Source organism: Thermobia domestica, chromosome 18 (genome assembly GCF_964235325.1).
Source record: "Thermobia domestica chromosome 18, izTheDome1.hap1.1, whole genome shotgun sequence".
NCBI classification, from domain to species: Eukaryota; Metazoa; Arthropoda; class Insecta; order Zygentoma; family Lepismatidae; genus Thermobia; species Thermobia domestica.
Window position 1 is genome coordinate 15228398 of NC_137471.1, and position 19389 is coordinate 15247786.

Here is a 19389-nt window from a genome sequence, read left to right on the forward strand (position 1 = left end):
CGAACAAAATCAATTATGAATGATTAGATCCCTCCCTGAAGTTTCAGTAACAACGCACTGCGAGTTTATTGGCTGATGCCATGCGCCGATTCGGGTGACGCGGAGTATAGACTTATATCACAGAGAATTTTGAGAGTGTGCCGGTTTTTTTTATCTGCCAAAGTTGGCAACCCTAGTTTGTTCTACTACGTCATTCCCTTCTCTTCTATCCTTATTGTGTTTGTCCTTGCTTTTCTGATATTTTAAAACTATGCCCTTACGTCATACATCGGCCAGTTGAAAGAGACTTATATAACCCTTTAAACCCTTGAATCCTGTAGATAGAATGCAGAAATGCACGACCATGCTAAGCGGAGAGTATTAGGCAACGACTAGTGCGAACAAATCATCAACCACATTGGTTGCTAATACCATAATTGTTATAAAATTATTACAATTAGCATTTGGGACTTCTGTAGTCTAGTGGTTCGAGTATTGGACTCATGTCCGTGTGGACGCGGGTTCGAGTCCCACAAGAACAAAACCACGTCTCTCAAATAGCAGGGGTTTTTACACTCAGCAACAGATGGCATAATGATTGTGCTTTGCTCATTGCTTGCAAAGTTCACGTCCTCTAATGATGTCACAGCAACACGTGGACTTTGGTCCTGCCCGACCAGAATCATTCGTACCTTTTCGTGGCCATTATGCAACAAGAATATTTCTCTTCAGTCGTCGAAACCAGCTACGTACGGGCCGTACGCAGTGGTAGGAAAGAATGCAGGCTCGACTATGTACGGTCCGTACGTAGAGGTAATCAAGCGGTTAATTATACCCGTAAACAACCCAAGGTGAATCGAACTCACGGCCAGAAGCTCTCGCCGTGCAACACTATGAAACACAGGTTTTGCTGCCGTGCCGTGCGTGTCTCTCGCTGAGCTTGGCCACCAAATGTAGCGAACTTTATTCCTTAGGCCATGAGGTAGTCGTCAACAACATTTTTGGTTCAGATCTGGCCAATAATTACCGAGGAATAAAGAGCTACATACACACACACAAATATACCTAGAGTGAAACTGTAAGCTCCTATATGCTTACGTGGGAAGTAATAAATCCAATTTTACTCTTGTATTATTACCATTTCATTTATATAATTTTGACTATTATTATTATTATTATTATATTTCTTGTTTATTGTTTAAAGTATTTTTTCATAAAAATTAAATTAATTTTTAAGTAGCATCGTATAACCTTGAGAGCCATATTCATTGAAATATCTTGTATAGTTTGTTGTGTACAGAGAATGGAACTTACCTTTGGTCTTTTCAAATACCCCTTCATAACTGTTGGACATTTTGTTAACAACTCGCCTTTCTGACCAACACCTACGGCTTTACGTGTGTTTATATCTACCACCTAAAAAAGATAATAATTATTAATAATACTGGCTTTTCTAAAGCTAATTAATTTAAAAGGTTGTGAAAGCGATATTAACCAAATTTTACAAAATTATAAGATTATAATGATTATTAAAATGTAGATAGTTTGGTACCCGGTTGGTTACAAGTCACGTTCTTCAGGAATACAAGTGGAGTTCAGAAAGTCTTATCCTCACCATGATAGATATATATGTGGAATTTGCAACTTTGTTCAAGGACACATCCTTCTCTAAATATTCACGTCGTATTGCCTCACATGTCATACATCTATAGTATCTGTCTGCTAATATCACCCTCATACAAGACTGCGGAATTAGAGGTAAACCATGTTTTCAACTCACTAATTACCTCTTTATTAACCGGCAAAATGTTAACCCTGTAAATGTTTATTCATATTTATAAAAAGGAAGTAATGGAACGGAGCTAGATTTGTTGAATATACTGGGTGGGGCAAATATTTGTGTCCACATTGGTGCCAAAGTTAGTGTTTCTGTATCTCGGTGAACCGATGTATTGTCCGCTAGCAGCAATACACCTTTTAGACCAAACCCCACCTCTTTACTATGAAAGCATCCTGCAACTTTTGCAGCAGATTTCTGTCTTAATTTCGTGTGCTTGTAATCTACTAAGATCACTTCTTTATGATCCCGGAAAGGACAACGGAACCCTGCTGGATGAATGCTTCACTTTGGTATTTTGACTCAGTGGTAGAGCGTTCACCTCTGATGCTTGAAGTCCCTGGTTCGATCCCAGCTCGCGCCGTGTGGACTTTGTGGTGGGCAAACACCGTGTTTGTGGGTTTTCTCAGGGTCCTCCCGTTTCCTTCCACTTTCTTCATTCCACCATTTCATTCATCTCTCATCATCACCGTCTCCTTTAGCCTAACCGGAATAACCGCGGGACGTAAAACTTAAAGATTTCTTTTTTTTTTTTTGTATATTACACTTCACAGGGATGCGGAAAAACATAAAACTGAAGCATAAATACTTATTTTTTTACACGTTTCTCTTGAATCGTTGGGAATAAAAAATGGATAAAATTTGACATATAAAATATTTTTACGTTATTGACTTGCACGAATGTGTTACTTTACTAGCACAAATTTGCTATTCACTCGGACGAATCTTGCATGAATGTTAATCACTTGCACGAATATATTAACCACTTGCACGCAATCAGTATTGAAGACAAAGAAGAATGAGACGCATGGGGAGGATGTAATAAGAAATATTGACCGTGGCAAGAAAAGAGGCTTCCCAGTTCACTACTACTTTAAAGTGTTCGAACACCCCACGGTGACAAATCCCTGGTGCCAAAATAATAAGTTGTCAGGAGGAGCTTACAAAAATCCAGAGGGATAGAAAACTTCTGAACAGTAGTGAATGTGATAAGCTGTTAAAAAAAAAAAAAAAAAGGTATGAAGATCTGTTGTACGTTGAACAAGAAAGAATATATTTCTGATACGATTTCTTGCTCGGTCATACCTTGAATTTATAATATCTATAAAATAAAATCGTGACTTGCCTTTACTTCAACTGAAGGTAGCAGAATTCCAGAACTAGCTATTTGTGGGTCTGAAAAGAAGAATTTCAAAATTTTAGATTTTTTTGACAATTAATGAACTCCTGTACCTAAAAATAAAAATCACACACATAAAAGTCATTCGTGAAATTCTGTCTTGTACCGTGTCAATCCAGTCTTTATTGGAATCATCTCTTTTATAGGATGCTTCAACTTCATCGGCAAACTGCTTTAACATTTTCAGTAAAATATTACAAACAAATAAATACTTGTGTTGCTGTTTTGTTGCTACATTACAGTGATGCACAGTATGAGATCTATGGTTAACATTAAAACAACAATTATTAATATTAACATAAAAACAATAAGGGTTGCGTAAAAACAACAACACAAGCGTAACGTTGGAAAAGCCGAGATTTTCAGTGGAGCATCGAGGTTTAGATTTCCTGTATCATATCTCAGGGTTTAAATCACCGAAAAGACGCTAGATAGCGCTTGAAGCTAAATTCAATTGAACGATGTCTGCTTTATGGCTTCCAAATTATGCTATGCATAAGTGTAGGAGGTCTTATACAGGGGGTTTCAAAACAACACTGACAACGTTTGGGAGGTGATTCCCAATATCAGAATAAGACGAAAAGTATAGACTAACCTGGGTGCACAAATGCTTCCTTTCGGAGTTATAGCCTGCCGAATCGGCTGTAATTATCGGCATTTCGGCTACGGGCATATAATTTGAAATACTCAACAACTACCTCAATAAAAATTGTTGCGGAAGTACCGTAGGATTATGAAACATGTATTTTTGAATAGCGCACATATTAGTTCCTAAGTGAAGTCTTGACTCGACTATGGTAGGTCCCATAATTTTGGGACTATGGACCTGTAAAGTTCATTTTTGCATGTTTTCGACAGCCTATAACTCCAAAAGGAAACATTTGTGCACCAAGGTTGGTCTATACTTTTGTCTTATCTTGGTATTAGGACTCACCTTCCAAACGTTGTCGGTTTTGTTTTGAAACACCCTGTAGAACGGCATTGGCCATCCGTCCATCGACACATATGAGAACAAAAGCGGTAAGAGATATCGAAATGCAGTTTTGGCAATCGATTCAGCGTCTCAAGAATAGGTTCCACCGTTTTGTTAACTCTATTCAAATCGGAAGTGGTTCATAGTAGTCATTTTTGATTTCAACATGTATCGCAATAGAACAAAAACGGTAACGGACAGCGAGAGACAGTTTCTTTTTACAAACGATCCAGCTCCCCAACATAAAGTACTACCTTCTCCATCAACCCTCTATTCAAACCGAAAATGGTTCAAATTTAGCATTTCCGATTTCAACATTTATCGCCATGAGCGTCCGAAGGATAGGTTCCATAGCGAATAATGGCTTTTTGATATGCATTAAGCGTCCGAAGAATAGGTTCCATAGCGAGTAATGACTTTTTGATATGGATTTAGCATCCGAAGGATAGGTTCTATAGCGAGTAATGACTTTTTGATATGGATTCAGCATCCGAGGAACAGGTTCTATATCGAGCAATGGCTTTTTGATATGGATTCAGCGTTCGAGGAACAGGTTCTATAGCGAATAATGGCTTTTTGATATGGATTCGGCGTCCGATGAACAGGTTCTATAGCGAATAATGGCTTTTTGATATGGATTCAGCTTTCGAGGAACAGGCTCTATAGCGAATAATGACTTTCTGATATGGACTCAGCGTCCGAAGGATAGATTTCATAGCGAGTAATGACTTTTTGATATGGATTCAGCATCCGAGGAACAGGTTCTATAGCGAATAATGGCTTTTTGATATGGATTCAGCGTCCGAGGAACAGGTTCTATAGCGAATAATGACTTTCTCATATGGATTCAGCGTCCGAAGGATAGATTTCATAGCGAGTAATGACTTTTTGATATGGATTCAGCATCCGAGGAACAGGTTCTATAGCGAATAATGGCTTTTTGATATGGATTCAGCGTCCGAGGAACAGGTTCTATAGCGAATAATGGCCTTTTGATGTGGATTCAGCGTCCGAGGGATAGGTTCTATAGCGAATAATGGCTTTTTGATATGGATTCAGCATCCGAGGAACAGGTTCTATATCGAGCAATGGCTTTTTGATATGGATTCAGCGTTCGAGGAACAGGTTCTATAGCGAATAATGGCTTTTTGATATGGATTCGGCATCCGAGGAACAGGTTCTATAGCGAATAATGACTTTCTGATATGGACTCAGCGTCCGAAGGATAGATTTCATAGCGAGTAATGACTTTTTGATATGGATTCAGCATCCGAGGAACAGGTTCTATAGCGAATAATGGCTTTTTGATATGGATTCAGCGTCCGAGGAACAGGTTCTATAGCGAATAATGACTTTCTCATATGGATTCAGCGTCCGAAGGATAGATTTCATAGCGAGTAATGACTTTTTGATATGGATTCAGCATCCGAGGAACAGGTTCTATAGCGAATAATGGCTTTTTGATATGGATTTAGCATCCGAAGGATAGGTTCTATAGCGAGTAATGACTTTTTGATATGGATTCAGCATCCGAGGAACAGGTTCTATATTGAGCAATGGCTTTTTGATATGGATTCAGCGTTCGAGGAACAGGCTCTATAGCGAATAATGACTTTCTCATATGGATTCAGCGTCCGAAGGATAGATTTCATAGCGAGTAATGACTTTTTGATATGGATTCAGCATCCGAGGAACAGGTTCTATAGCGAATAATGGCTTTTTGATATGGATTCAGCGTCCGAGGAACAGGTTCTATAGCGAATAATGGCCTTTTGATGTGGATTCAGCGTCCGAGGGATAGGTTCTATAGCGAATAATGGCTTTTTGATATGGATTCAGCATCCAAGGAACAGGTTCTATATCGAGCAATGGCTTTTTGATATGGATTCAGCGTTCGAGGAACAGGTTCTATAGCGAATAATGGCTTTTTGATATGGATTCGGCATCCGAGGAACAGGTTCTATAGCGAATAATGGCTTTTTGATATGGATTCAGCATCCGAGGAACAGGTTCTATATTGAGCAATGGCTTTTTGATATGGATTCAGCGTTCGAGGAACAGGCTCTATAGCGAATAATGACTTTCTCATATGGATTCAGCGTCCGAAGGATAGATTTCATAGCGAGTAATGACTTTTTGATATGGATTCAGCATCCGAGGAACAGGTTCTATAGCGAATAATGGCTTTTTGATATGGATTCAGCGTCCGATGAACAGGTTCTATAGCGAATAATGGCTTTTTGATATGGATTCGGCATCCGAGGAACAGGTTCTATAGCGAATAATGGCTTTTTGATATGGATTCAGCGTTCGAGGTACAGGCTCTATAGCGAATAATGACTTTCTGATATGGACTCAGCGTCCGAAGGATAGAATCCATAGTGAGTAAAGACTTTTTGATATGGATTCAGCGTCCGAGGAACAGGTTCTATAGCGAATAATGGCTTTTTGATATGGATTTAGCGTCCGAAGGGTAGGTTCCATAGCGAGTAATGACTTTTTGATATGGATTCAGCGTTCGAGGAACAGGCTCTATAGCGAATAATGACTTTCTGATATGGATTCAGCGTCCGAAGGATAGGTTTCATAGCGAGTAATGACTTTTTGATATGGATTCAGCATAAGAGGAACAGGTTCTATAGCGAATAATGGCTTTTTGATATGGATTCAGCGTCCGAGGGACAGGTTCTATAGCGAATAATGGCTTTTTGATATGGATTTAGCATCCAAGGAACAGATTCCATAGCGAATAATGGCTTTTTGATATGGATTCAGCATCCGAGGAACAGGTTCCATAGCGAATAATGGCTTTTTGATATGGATTCAGCGTCCGAGGAACAGGTTCTATAGCGAATAATGGCTTTTTGATATGGATTCAGCGTCCGAGGAACAGGTTCTATAGCGAATAATGGCTTTTTGATATGGATTCAGCATCCGAGGAACAGGTTCTATAGCGAGTAATGACTTTTTGATATGGATTCAGCATCCGAGGAACAGGTTCCATAGCGAATAATGGCTTTTTGATATGGATTCAGCGTCCGAGGAACAGGCTCTATAGCGAATAATGGCTTTTTGATATGGATTCAGCGTCCGAGGAACAGGTTCTATAGCGAATAATGACTTTTTGATATGGATTCAGCGTCCGATGAACAGGTTCTATAGCGAATAATGACTTTCTGATATGGATTCAGCGTCCGAAGGATAGGTTCCATAGCGAGTAATGACTTTTTGATATGGATTCAGCATCCGAGGAACAGGTTCTATATTGAGCAATGGCTTTTTGATATGGATTCAGCGTGCGAGGAACAGGTTCCACCTTTCATCTTATTGATCTATTGCAACCAGTAGTTATAGATCTACTACTTCAAATTTAAATATTGAATTTTCATAAATTGAAATCATTCAACCTAAAGATTTATTGGCACATGTTTGAGGTGATTAGTTGTAATATTCACACTAAATTTATTGCAATTATATATATAATGTTAGAAATGTTTTTAAAGCTAATTTATTTTGGTGGTACAATTCACCATGAATGCAATTTAAGGCTTTGAGGAAGCTCGTGACACCTCCATTATCTTAGGTTTTCTAGTGCACTACTAATCTGATTGACCATATTTCTTCCTGATCTGTAATACCATGGACTTGTTATTATTTTTGTTAATACTATTAGCTCTAGACCCTTAATAAATCATTATTAAAAATCCCACGATCCCCTTCTAATACAGTAATGACAAAAAAATAAAATTGCACTATTTATAACAATAATGTTTGTCTATGCTCATATTGGCTTCTTCCTTCATGAACCATGCATTTTATTAAGCATTCCTGTTATTTGACTAGAAATTTTTTGTTTTAAACTTATCAGTGAATGCAGTATTTGTTTCGAGCTTATTAATACTCACTTACAACACATTATACTTGTTAAAATACTAAGAATATTATAAAATATTATTATCTACTGCAACTCTTAACTAGCAGCCTTAATATAGAACTAAGGAAGAAGTTGGTCGAATGCTATACATGGATCATTGGACTGTATGGATCAGAGACTTGGACATTACGGAAGTTAGAGAAGAAATATTTAGAAAGCTTCGAAATGTGGTGTTGGAGGAAGATGGAGAAGATAAAATGGACAGAGAAAGTAACAAACGAAGATGTTTTAAAACGGAAAGGAGAGAAAAGAACCCTTCTAGCTAGCATCCTTCGTAGGAAGGCCAATTGGATTGGACACATCCTGGGAAGGAATTGTCTTCTTCATACCTCCATAGAAGGAAAGATGGAAGGAAAGCGAGGAATAGGAAGAAGAAGAACACAACTGATCGATGATTTGAGAAACAGAAGAAAATATTGGAGTTAAAAGAGGAAGCTGAAGATCGAGAAACATGGAAGAAATATTTCAAGAACCAAAACTAAAATTTAAAATAAAAAGAAACTGCATTAGTCCCAGGACCTGCCAAAAGGTCGAATACTTAAATAAACATAATAATCAACTGCAAAAAGACCAAAGAGATTCCAATATAACTAATCGTATAAAATCATATTCCAATTGTACCTTCTAACTTCGGAATATTTGCAACTGAAGCAGCGTAAGTACTTGAGAGTATAGCACATTCTGTTTGGCCATAAAGCTGCAAAATAAAGAATTAAAAAATCATTAATTTACATCATTTAAAGAAAGACATAAAATAGTCATTAAATGCAATTGGGGTCTAACGCTGAGAAAACATTATTTGCATACTGAAATACCGAGTGACGCATGAAGTACTGTTCCATCTGCCTGTGTACTCCTCTTTTAAAAATCGAAATTTAAATGTAGTTCTGCATGATTGAGGGAACTCTCCGAAATTTGCTCTCTTTACGAGTTAGAATCACAATATTGGAGGTGTACATGTGTACCGGTTTCGTTAATCAAACGCGAGAAATCTTTCAAAATAAAATTTCCTGGCGATAGCGCACCAGCAAAGAGCAGTATATACAGGGTGTTTCAAAACAACAGTGACAAAGTTTGGGAGGCGATTCCTGACACCAAGATAAGACAAAAAGTATAGATCAACCTGGGTGCACAAATGCTTTCTTTTGGAGTTGTAGGCTGCCGAAAACATAAAAAACTGAACTTTAAAGATCCATGGCTCCAAACTATGGAATCTATGATAAACTGGTCAAGATTTCACTTAGGAACTAATATGTGCGCTATCCAAAAATATATGTTTCAGAATCCTGCGGTACTTCCGCAACAATTTTTATAGAGGCAGTTTGGCTACGGGCATATAATCTGAAGTTACCCTTATAAAAATTGTTGTGGAAATACCACAGGATTTTGAAACTTGGATATTTGGGTAGGGCACATATTAGTTCGTATGTGAACTCTTGATCCGACTACGGTAGATCCCATAGTTTTGGAGCTATGGACCTTTAAAGTTCATTTTTTCATATTTTCGGCAGCCTATAACTCCGAAAGGAAGCATTTGTGCACCCAGGTTGGTCTATACTTTTCGTCTTATCTTGGTGTCAGGAATCACTTCCCAAACGTTGTCGATGTTGTTTTGAAATACCCTGTATAAGTAATTATTAAGGTACGAGTTTGAGGTAAGAAAATACAGAAAGACTCTTCTTGGCAAAGTCTAAACTTCTTCAAGTAATCGATCACAATTAGGTTTATTTTTAAAAAAAAAATGGCTCATAGGAACTAGTAAGCTGGCTCAGAACCAATTTTGTATCTCGAATGCCGTTAGTTTTACTACAGTTCTACTAAATTTTAGTTCCCTCATTACATCCTTTAGGCTCCTTACGCATTCTCGGCTAGTTGGCCGCTCTCATAGTTGAAAACCAGCTAAAAATGAGTGATTATATTGGATTTTAATAAAATTCTTACTAACCACAATTGTAGTGCGAATGCTCGAATAGGAACTATCTACGTCGATAGTTCCTGAATTTTCTAATCTTGCATTGGTTACCTTTTCTATTGATGTTCCATTAACCATTTGCTTTCTACAACCACGTAAGTAACGGCAATTTTTAATTCTAGTTCCTCGTATCTACTGTCAGCACTTGCGTAAGATGCTCAGTTTTCGTTAAACATGTGCATAAGGTCGTTTCATTTCCACTGCCTGATAACTGCTGTAAAACTCGTTTCTGGGAACTAACCGACAATGCTTAAGGAGACTTCATATAAGTGACTGGTACTCAATTTATCAATTCATTTAGGTGAATTGGCTACATTACACTCTTGCCAATTTTAGCTGTAAAACTAATTGTACAAGTACTTGATATCTTAAACCTATGTTATCAACAAGTTATTTTAAATCTTAAGTTTTATGTCCCACGATTACGCCGGCTAGGCTAAAGGAGACTGTGATGATGAGAATGAATGAACTAAACGTCATGACAAACATCTTGGCATTTGAAGGCGGCGCTTCAAGTTTCCTTTAAGTGCTTCTAGCAAATGAGAGGCCAGCGGTATTGCCACGTTTATTTTGTACACATCCACGTCTATCCCGTCACCTGATCACGCTGTTGTTCATCTGCTTAGCCATAGCCACACCCTTTAGCACTCGTCAACATCGCGTCAGAGCTTGCGTTTTATTCGTTTAACTGAAATGCCAAGATATTTGTCACAGGCTTTAGTGGAATGAAGAAAGTGGGAAGAAACGGGAGTATCCCGAGAAAACCCAGGCACACGGTGTTTATCGACCACAATGTTCACGTGGCGCGAGATACCCAAGAACCCCATGCAACAGAGGTGAACGCTCTTCCGCTGAGCAACCGTGGCTCTAACAAGTTATTTCTAAACTGCAATTAGAAAACCGTTAAAAACTTAGGTTTACTGTGCGCGACAGTTGAATTGACGTTTGTCCTTGAATGCTGTACCCACATGAAGTTACCTGCATCCAGCAACATTGCTAACACTATGATTTGGAAGTCGAATTCGGCCGATATACTATATGTTCTTATTGAGACAAAAAGCTTATCAAAATACATCAATATTCGCCCAGCGAAGGCCAACTTCTCGGCGAAGGTTTCGCAATAGCGGCTTATCAACTCATTCGTTCACGCCAAGTGTCAATTCTGCTGCCGTGTAGTATAGTTAGTTTATTATCTACTAGCAGATAACTGGTATGATAGCAATACATTCTTTTTCGTTTACTCACCACATTAAACTGTTTCACATGTGGATACTTCGACATGATACTTTTAACAGTTGCTGTGTCAACAGTTGATCCTCCGCAATACATATGTTTTATGCTGCTCAGATCGTACTTCGAAGACAGTGGAGTTTTTAATAGGTAGACCATCACGTAAGGAAAACCTCCGAACATTTCTGGCTACAATGCAATATATGTAAAAAAATAAATAAGTAAATAAATAAAATAAAATAAAAACAGATTAAACCAAATTCTTTATGTTTTAAAAACATAAAAAATCTTTTACATTTTAGTAATATTTTTAAAAACCTCTAATTAATAACTAAATATTTTTTTTAAATATTAGTTTACAATAGCCTTTCAGCTCAGGAAGATAGCTAGTTTATCGAATTTTCGATATCGATATATCGAATTTTCAATATCGATAGCTAGTTGCACACTGAAAAAAAAAAAAAGATTTGTAATTAAATTGCCAAACATTAATGTAAAATCATTTACCCTGCATTTTGTAAGTTGATATACATTTACTTAGATTAAATTACAAAATTTGCTGGATGTTTTCACAAATTTACAGTAAATTTATAAGAAAGTATGGTATTTTTATTGGTAAAATGTAATTTTACACCATTTCATTTTAGTAATTTTACATTATAGCCGTAAATTGATTTACATAGAGAAGTGGCAAACAGATTGCCACCGTTTTCTTGTAAATTTACCTCTGAATTTTTTTACAGTGCACCTTCGTACAGTGTTGTGCGAAATTTGAAATTTATAAGTTACGGTTTTATTATACTACATACCAAGTGTTTGTCAAGAGTCATATATAGAAGTGCAATAAAATTGTAAAATTGTATTGTAGCTAGATTTGAAGCTTTCCTGGCGGCGTATGTGATAAAGTTCTTCTCGGGCGATCATCCAGGTGAAAACTGGTGGATAGGCCAACGTTTCGACAGCTGTCATCGTTCTCATCATCAGGGCAGTTATGTAGAGATTCATTCTACATGCCTCTCCTCCATGCTGTTAGTAACCTATAGTATCTGTCGGTGGGGAGTGTGTGTACCGCGGCCTCTATCTTAATCGGAAGACATTTACACGCGAGTCTGGTATTATGTGTAGATAGAAAGAAAGAAGGGTAAACAAGAAGATAGGAAAGCGCGAGAGAAGTTATTTTGTTTTGATAGAGGGACAAAAAACCTGGAAGCCAGGAAAAAAACCCCTTGTCGGTCGTGCTGCATGCATAGGCAATTTACATGGCAAAACCACACTTGAAGGGGTGGTGAAAATCCATGTAAATAAGTCTGTAGTTGTGTCTTTATAATATTACTTCTGCAGTTGACCAATATTTAATCTGTCGTCATGTCTGTGTTGTCTGTATTATGGAAGTGTTTTGTTAGTGGGGACTTTGTTATTTTTTTTATTATGTCATGCAATTCTGCTGCTTGTTCCGTTGCCTCGCCTGGTCGTCGTGATTTATTCCTGAAAAGAAAACTTAGGTCGCTTTTGTTATTAGTGTCTATTGTATACGTCTATTACCCAGATTCGTCAATTTGTGCTAATTATATACATATTTGTACATACATACTGACATACTTATATACAAACACTATATTACCCTATTGATTCTCGTTTGGTTAATGAAGAGTTACCTGTTTTAGTTTTTTTTATTATTTATTATTTTATTTTTATTTTTATTGTTTTTTAAATTTTTTTTTGTTTTTTTTAATATTTTTTATTTTATTTTTTATTTCTTTTTTCTTTCTATATATATACATACACACATACATACATATATTTGAAAATGTTTTTTCGTCTAAATTACACATACGCACACACATACATATATACAAATATATATAATCTTATTTATGTACTTATCTACACATACACACTCGGACACACGCACTCACTAACAGACATATACATATTCATATATACAGATGCACATACATATACACACACATACAAACCTACATACTTACTTATGCATTTGCACCTACGTATGCATTCGTACATATCTAAATATTTTACCGTTAGCTTAAGATAAGTACTTCTCCATCCTCTGAGTAATAGTAACTTTTATGGGCTTAATATTAGGTGTAGTGGTCTCTTGTGTTTGGTGTAGGAGTTTATTGTGTAGGTGCCTAGTGTATTTATTAAAGTGTTATTTATGTTATGTTTGTTGTTGTAAAGAGTTTTCGCTTGTGTCTTTATTATTTCAGCAATGGGCAGGATGTTCATACTATATTGTAATGGTTTTAATCTAGTATACCTAGGACAGTTTGTGATTAATTTTATGATTTTATTTTGAAATATCTGCAATTTGTTCATATTTCTTATCAATGCATGTCCCCAAGCAGGGGCTGCATATGTGAGTATCGGTCTTATAAGTGTTTTGTATAGAGTTGCTTTTGCATTTCTACTAATGTTTTGGCTTGTTAATAGCGGTTTTAGTTCGGAGAGTCGGCCAGTGGCCTTGCCTATTTGCAGCTTGGTGTGTTCTTTGAAATTTAGGTTTCTATCCAGGGTGACACCGAGGTATTTTGCTTTATTAGACCAGTTTATTGGGGTATCAAAAATTTCAACGTTGGTGGTAGGGCTCTTTTTACGTTTTGTGAAATATACAGCCTCACATTTAGTGCTATTTATTTTTATTTTCCATTTGTTAAACCATTCTTCAAGTGTCGGAATGTGTCTCTGGATATATTTTACTGCCTGATTTGGTTGCCAGCTATGAGAATATATACATGTGTCATCTGCAAAGAGCGCTATGTTGGTGTCTTTATGTTTTGGTATGTCGTTTACATAGATACTGAAGAGTACCGGGCCTAGGAGAGATCCTTGGGGGACACCGGCTTCTATTCTGCGATGGGTAGATTGGGAATTTACAACTGATACATAGAATTTACGGTTTTTCAGGTACGAAGAGATTAGTTTAACATAAATATCAGGTAGGCCAATGTTTTTTAACTTATATATAAGACCCGTTTGCCATACTCTGTCAAAAGCTTTTTCTATGTCTAGAAATACTGCTACTACACTTTGGTTTTTGTTAAATTTATCTGTTATTGATTCTATGACTCTAACTAGTTGGTGTGTGGTAGAGTGGTGGTTTCTGAAGCCGAACTGCTCTTTTATTAGCACATTGTAATTTTGTATGTGTTGTTTTATTCTAGCTAGTATAATTGACTCAGTTAGTTTAGCTAGCGTGTTCAGTAAGCTAATTGGTCTATAGTTTTGTGGAAATTTAGGATCTTTTCCTGGTTTCGGTAATGCAACTATTTTTGCTGTTTTCCATTCAGTGGGAAAGTGGGCTAGTTTCATTATTGCATTTATGATTTTGACTAAAAAGGAAATTCCTTTTGGTGAGAGGTTTTTAATACAAATATTTTGAATGTTGTCAGGACCTGCAGCTTTGAAAGGCTTTAATTTCTTTATTACTTTGTACACTTCTTTCTTGTTTGTTTTTCTTGCTGACGTTAATGGTTGACTTTCTAGCAGTTCGTTTACTTGTCTTTTAACTTGCCTTTCATGTTGTCTGAACTCGTCATTTTCATTGGGTTTGAAAGTTTTTTCTAGTGTATCAGCTAGGGTGTTGGCCTTATCTTCATTAGTAAAGACTAGCCCATTTTCCCCGTGTATGGAAGGGGTGGGTGTGTACGGCTTGGTTAAAGTTTTAGTTATTCTCCATATACTGTTATCTTTGAAATTCGCGCTTTCGACTTTTTTATCCCAGGTATACATTTTGTATCTCCTAATTTCTTCTTTTATTATTCGTCTTAATTGATTTATTTGTGCTTTAAGAGTTTGGTCTCTATGGTTTCGATATGCTCTTCTAAGTTTATTTCTGGTTTTAATTAACTCCTGGATTACATTAGGTAATTTATTGCTATGTTTATTATTGTCTATTAATGGTATTGATTTATTAGTTGCTAATTGTATAGCTTTAGTTAGGATGTTAACTGCTTTTTCTAAATCTTCTTTTGTGTGTATAGGATACTCGCCTGGTAAGTTTTCATCTATTGTATTTTTGAATAAGTCCCAGTCAGCTTTTCTGTAATTGAGTGCTTTTTTAATTTTTTCCAAGTCTGGTTCGCCATTTATTGTTATTATAATGGGTTGGTGGTCTGAGTCTAGTTCGTTTCCTACTTGTATAGTGAGTCTTGAGTTAACGTTTTTGTGTAAGGCATAATCTAGTACGTCCGGGGCGTTTCCGTTGTGAGGGTAGTGAGTCGGTTGAAATTGGGAGAGGATCTGCAAGGGAGATCCTTGCAAAAAGTTATATAGTTTTCTGCCATTGCTGTTGGATTGTCTGCTACAGAAGTGAGGATGTTTGCTATTAAGATCCCCTGCTAGTATTATTGAACTACTTGTATTGGCTAGTTTTCTAATGTCTTCTGTGTCGATTTGTTTAGAGGGGGAATTATACACAGAGACAACGTTAATATGTTGGTTGTTCACAAATATTTTGATGCCCGTAGCCTCAATAGTATTGAGGGTGGGTAGGATTATCTCTGCATGTTTTAAGCTTTTCTTGACTGCTACCATTGTGCCTAAGTTGTTGCCTATTGTATGCCTATCATTTCTGTATATTGCATATCCTCGGATTGCTGTTTTAGTTAGCGGGTTCAGCAGTGTTTCGCTAATTAATGCAATGTCTATTTTGTTTTGTTCAATGTAATCACCTAACTCGTCTACTTTCTCCGTCAACCCTTCTGCGTTCCAGGCTAGTATCCTGAGTGTTGTTCGTTTTCTATTTAAGCTGCCCATTGCCTTTTTTTTTTTTTTAGTGTGTTTGTGTTTGCTGATCTAATGTTGATTTCTTTGCAACTCTGCCCGCCCAAATTAACAGATTATTTATAAAGTCTCTTAAATGAAATATTACCGAGTCTACATTATTATTATCTACAATTTTAGGAAACAGGCCTAATGATTTAGAGACAATGTCTGTATAGTTTTCTGTTTGTGGTTTAGTTATGGGTTCGTTTTTATTTTTATTGTGTTGTTTTGGTGGCTGTGTACGTGTTGGTGTGGTTTCGTCTTCTGTGTCACTGCTAGATGTATATATTGCGTGTTTTCGAGTTGGCTTTGATCTTTGGTATGACTTCTTTGGTTGGTTAGGTTGCTGGGTTGTTTGGTTGGAGGTAGAAGGTTGAGGGATTGGTTGGGTTGATTTTGGCTTTTGTTGGGTCATTGTGTTGGTTTGTTGTGGTGTCGTATCTGTTTTTCTCGTTCTTGCAGCCCTTCCATCTCGCAAGTTGCCAGATTTTCTGGCCAGAATCTTCTTGTACACCTCACAGCCTCTGTAATTGGCGGGGTGGGGGCCTCGACAATTAGCACAGGTTGGTGGTTCGCTTCTGGGCTTTTTGCAATCCTTCGTCCACATTTAACACATCTGGGCTGGAGATTGCAGCCGGCCGCAGAATGCTGGAAGTTCTGACATCTGTGGCATTGAATTACATCTTGGGGGGAAGGCCTATATTCCTCGAATCTGACTGCTAAATGCAAAATATGCGGCAAGTTCACGAGCTTTTCCTTTCGGATATAAGTAATATATACTCTGGGCTGGCGAAAATGCTGGTTCCTGATTGGCTGAAAATGCTGGTTCCTGATTGGCTGATACAATCTGAAAACTGGAGCTGTGATTTTCTGGCTATGTTCCGTAGTCCGTGGTACTGATTGGCTGAGGGTTATCTGGATGTTTGTGTGTCGTTTTCTTTGCTGTGGTACTGATGACCGGAACCCTCACCCAATCAGTACCACGGACTACGGAACATAGCCAGAAAATCACAGCTCCAGTTTTCAGATTGTATCAGCCAATCAGGAACCAGCATTTTCAGCCAATCAGGAACCAGCATTTTCGCCAGCCCAGAGTATATATTACTTATATCCGCTGATCTCTACATAACTGCCCTGATGATGAGAACGATGACAGCTCTCGAAACGTTGGCCTATCCACCAGTTTTCACCTGGCTGATCGCCCGAGAAGAACTTTATCATGTATTGTAGCTGTTTAGCGATTTCTGGTTCGCATATCAAATCACGTTTCATTGTTTTGCTTAAGTTATATTTGGGAATCTTGAGCCTACTGCTAGCCAAGATATAGAAACTGAAGAATAACTCACAATTCCAAGTTACCTAGCATCAGCTGGGTTTTCTTTTAGACATGGGAGAAACGTCATTGTGCAAGAAAAGCACACCATGTATATTTCCAAATGTTATTAGAATTTTATTTCCTTTCCATATGATGTTTCCACGTTTGACCAATTCTTTACAACAGAATGACCAGACACTAGATCGCTAGTATATATAAGTATATACAAGGGCGTATCAAGAATTTTCTGGATTAACATTGTAGCGTTCCAACAGATAGCAGCAAAAGATAGTGCTTGCAACTATAGTGACCGTCAATTTTGATAACACAGTGTGCAACATATAGCTGTGTTGAAAGTGAGAGTTATTCTGGTGAAGACTTTGTGAAATCATGTGCATAGTAGTCTGTGATTACACCATAGACAAAAAGTAGGAACAACAAACTAACTTGAAAATTCACGTTAAACTGGACAAATTGGACACAGAGGCAATGAATATCCTGCGGCACCGTACGTCGATCAGGCAATGAGTTGTACGCGATATTTCGGATTGCACAAGTGCTTCAAACGTAGAAGAATCACTTGAAGATGGCAAGCGATTTAGATGTCCTTCCACGCGGATCACCCTTGAAAATGTGGAACGAATTAGATAGAATCCCTTGAAATTGACAAGTGATCTGGACATCTTACTATGAACATCCCTCCAAAAATGTAGACGAATTACGAAATTTTTTACATGATAATTGTTGAAGGACAATCAAACAGGATCACAAATTACCTTATTTGTTCCACATTTTCGGAGAGATGTTCGTATAACGTTCACCAGACCGTTTGATGTTTGATGGGTTACCATATCTCCACCTTTGGTGTTGTTGTGTCGCTCGAAATATTGAGTACGACTTATTGCCTCATCGTCGTAAGCTAGAAGCAGCATGTTCACTGTCTCTGTGGACAATTTATTTTTAACGCAAAATTTCACATTGACATATTTCAAACCATAATATTTTTACTTTCACTAGATTGGTCACTGGTGGTTGATTAGTGTTTAGTGAACCTTTCTGTGGCAATCAGGTTATATGAGCACTGGACCTGAACGTGGGATTCGAACCGAATGAACTCCCACTGGGAATTGAACCTGGGTCTCCCTAACCAAGGGCGCGTAAGCTCATCATATAGCCACGCACGAAGAACTTCTAGATTGGTCACTATAGTTTTCCAAGCGTAATCATGTGTTGCTATATGTTAATGCACTACTGAACTAATCCGGAAATTTTTTGATACGCCCTTCTATAACTATTGCGAAATGTAAAACACGACTATTAAAAATTGATTTTTATAAACTATTAACAGAGTTTCTTCGTGGCTAAGTGCCGCTGGCAATAGCCGAGTGGTCTTGGGTTTTCGGCTTTGGATCATGAGGCGCAAACCACTGGGGGTTTGATTCCGTCTGAAGAGCAAGGTCGGAATGTTAACTGTCCTTGATATGTATGTTTTCGTGTCCCTGTTGAATATGGTAAAGGTCAAAGAGGCCTTGTATACGAGGAAACTCGGGTTGCTCAGAAAACTGAGGTATGATCGGTTGATTTAAAAAAAAAGAAAAAAGCTGTTAGCATACGCGCCTTTTACGTGGGAGACCAGGGTTCGATTCCCAGCGGGAGCTCATGTAGTTTGGATCCCACGTTAAGCTGTAGGTCCACGTCTCATATAGCCTCTGTGCTGAAAAGGACGCTAAACTGAAAATCAGTACAATCTTGAAACCGTTAGTGGTTTAAGGTTAGTGTAAAGGGACAAATTTTGCCGATAGATGTCACTACAATATTCGTATCTCTCCCATGTATTTTTAACCTTTCACGAAAATTTACAATTTCTTTTACAAATTTCAAGTTTTTATAGAAGGAACTTCATAACCTATCAAAGCGAATAATCAGTGTCGATTTTTTATTTAGAATTTTTTTTATTGTTGAAACAATTCCATTGTTAAAGATTTAGATAACCATTTCAACAATCAAGCAATTTCAACAATGAACAAAATTCTAAATAAAAAATCGGCACGGATTATTGCCTTCGATAGATTATGAAGTTCCTTTCCTAAAAATTTGAGGTCTCTAGGTTGAAATTTGTAAGAGAAATCGCGAATTTTCGTGAAAGGTAAAAAATGTATGGGAGAGATACGAAGACTGTACTGC

The 19389-nt window shown here is 37.4% G+C and overlaps 1 protein-coding gene across 1 annotated transcript in view; it reads right to left on the reverse strand.

Moving 5' to 3' along the window:
- The window catches only part of LOC145675760 (uncharacterized), a 63457-nt gene that overhangs the window by 14253 nt on the left and 29815 nt on the right, over positions 1-19389 (reverse strand). The window contains exons 7-10 of the mRNA XM_081746416.1: positions 11121-11294; positions 8525-8600; positions 2943-2992; positions 1294-1395 (exon numbers count right to left, since the gene is read on the reverse strand). Coding sequence (XP_081602542.1) covers positions 1294-1395; positions 2943-2992; positions 8525-8600; positions 11121-11294 — 402 coding nt within the window. The remainder of the gene's footprint in view (positions 1-1293; positions 1396-2942; positions 2993-8524; positions 8601-11120; positions 11295-19389) is intronic.